We start from the raw sequence: 2,051 nt of genomic DNA on the forward strand, positions 1-2,051 counted from the left end.
GGCTCCACGGCCCCGTCTCACCAGCCCAGGGGCAGAGGGAGGCACCACCGTCGCGGCAGCGCCAGGACACCCGAGGAGGAGTTTCCAGGCAAACAGGAGTGTCCCGGGCTCAGCCAGCTTTTGGCACCCAACTGCAGCCGCACGGCTGAGCACCACCATTATAACCCATTAAAAAACTGGGTGTCAGGGTACCAGACTCTTCAACTAGACATTCAGGTCCTGAGCATGTAACAGCGGGAAGCCGGTGCAGCACGCTGCAGGGGTATGTGCCGTGACACGAGGCACTAGGAAGAGGGCAATAGGTGGGATGTCTCAGACCTTCAGCAAATCCAAGGGATGGCTGTTTTTATACGGCAAATACATGGAGCTCCAGAGTGACTCCTCCAGGCCTGCCTGGTCCCAACGCCACGCTGATGGCCCCCACTTGCCTCGTGCTGACTGTCAGGATGTCGCTGATGTTGGAGAAGAGGTGGTGGTGCTCCGTCTGAGTCATGGTCTCCTTCAGCTCCTCCGACCTCATGAAGTGGCACACCAGGACACTCAGGCTGTGCATGTAGGAGTACTCAGAAGTGATGATCTCAAACATTGCCTGAAAAAGCAGAGCAGTGAAGATGTAACAACACAAACTGGATTATTACTGACTAAACAAGGCCGCGAATTAATACTTGCTGTATCTTATTTACATTCGGTTGGCACGAAGCCACTGGAAATGACTTTGCTCCAACAGTGCGGCATTCCCTCATCTGATGCATTGCCTGGCCTACACCAATAACTTCAGCATGTTTTAGGACTTTCATTCATTAGTAAGCCACAGCCCCAAGATGTTTTCCCTTCCAGTGGCTATGTCCCATCAGCACCCGAAGGAGTTGCCTGCTTCCCCACCAAGACGTGCGGGTGAGCCCTCCCAACGCTGCCCAGTCCCAGAGCTGCTGGAAGCAGCAGCACCATAAACCCTGACCGCAGGAGCTGAACCCGAGCCTGAACCCAGCCCTGCTCCGAGCCGACCCCGTGCGAGAGGTCCCAGACACAGCCACGCGTGTCCCCGCTGCCTTCGGCGTTCACGTTGTGCTCCCGGGCGTGCCTAAGGCTCCTCTCACCTCCTGCCGTTTGCGCTCGTCGGGGGATATCTTCTGCAGGATGCCTGCTTCCAGCACCTGCGGGCGAGAGGCCGGGATCAGCCGGCGCTGTGGCTGCGGAGCGACAGCCCTTGCACGCCCTCTAGTGCGGTCGGGGGCTCTCCCCGGCCCCGCACAGCCCACCAGCCGCCCCACGGCTGCATCTCCCACCACAGCCACCCACGGCTCCACAGCATCCCACGGCGGTTCGCTGATGCCGCTCCACAGGAGGAGATTATTCCTCCCAAGGGCCAGCAGGGAAAACCCAGGTACCCAGCGGGAGCACCTGCATTCCCCCGCCTGCGGGTGAACCTCTCGCAAGCACAACCGCAGCAGCTCCGCCGGCATCCCGACGAGCCTGGACAGGAACCTGCGTGTCCCAGCCAGGGCTGGACAGCCCCAGAACATCCCATTGCGAAGACTAATAGGAGGAGATTATTCCTCCCAAGGGCCAGCAGGGAAAACCCAGGTACCCAGCGGGAGCACCTGCATTCCCCCGCCTGCGGGTGAACCTCTCGCAAGCACAACCGCAGCAGCTCCGCCGGCATCCCGACGAGCCTGGACAGGAACCTGCGTGTCCCAGCCAGGGCTGGACAGCCCCAGAACATCCCATTGCGAAGACTAATGCTGCTGACTTACCCGCTCGCGGTTTGTTCAGCAGCTCAGAGAGCTTTTAAAATACAGGCAGCTGTGCTGCAACATGGCACGAGCACAGGAGCAGCCCACGGCGAGGGCAAGCGGGGCCTTTCGGACCCTCCGGGCTGGGATGCTGCCCCTACCTCCGGGAGCTGGCTCCAGGTCGCCTGCGCCGGGCGATAGCTCCGCACCACGATAGCGGCATCCGGAGGGGATAGCTCTTCTGGGACGGATCCCTCCAGCAAATCCTCATCTGACTCATGGCTGAACGTGGTGAGACCACTTCTCCCGCCGTCCTGA

General features: G+C 60.4%; 1 protein-coding gene across 1 annotated transcript in view; it reads right to left on the bottom strand.

Annotated features, from left to right (window-relative positions):
• Positions 1–428: 428 nt before the first annotated feature.
• LOC104076099 (rho guanine nucleotide exchange factor 16-like) overlaps positions 429–2,051 on the bottom strand; it is a gene marked incomplete at its 3' end in the record, with an annotated part of 3,410 nt that continues 1,787 nt past the window's right edge. Inside the window, exons 4-6 of the mRNA XM_009576832.1 lie at positions 1,895–2,036; positions 1,098–1,154; positions 429–589 (exon numbers count right to left, since the gene is read on the bottom strand). Of these exons, the coding sequence (XP_009575127.1) occupies positions 429–589; positions 1,098–1,154; positions 1,895–2,036 (360 nt within the window). The remainder of the gene's footprint in view (positions 590–1,097; positions 1,155–1,894; positions 2,037–2,051) is intronic.

This window comes from Fulmarus glacialis, unplaced genomic scaffold (assembly GCF_000690835.1).
Source record: "Fulmarus glacialis isolate BGI_N327 unplaced genomic scaffold, ASM69083v1 scaffold42294, whole genome shotgun sequence".
Classification (NCBI taxonomy): domain Eukaryota; kingdom Metazoa; phylum Chordata; class Aves; order Procellariiformes; family Procellariidae; genus Fulmarus; species Fulmarus glacialis.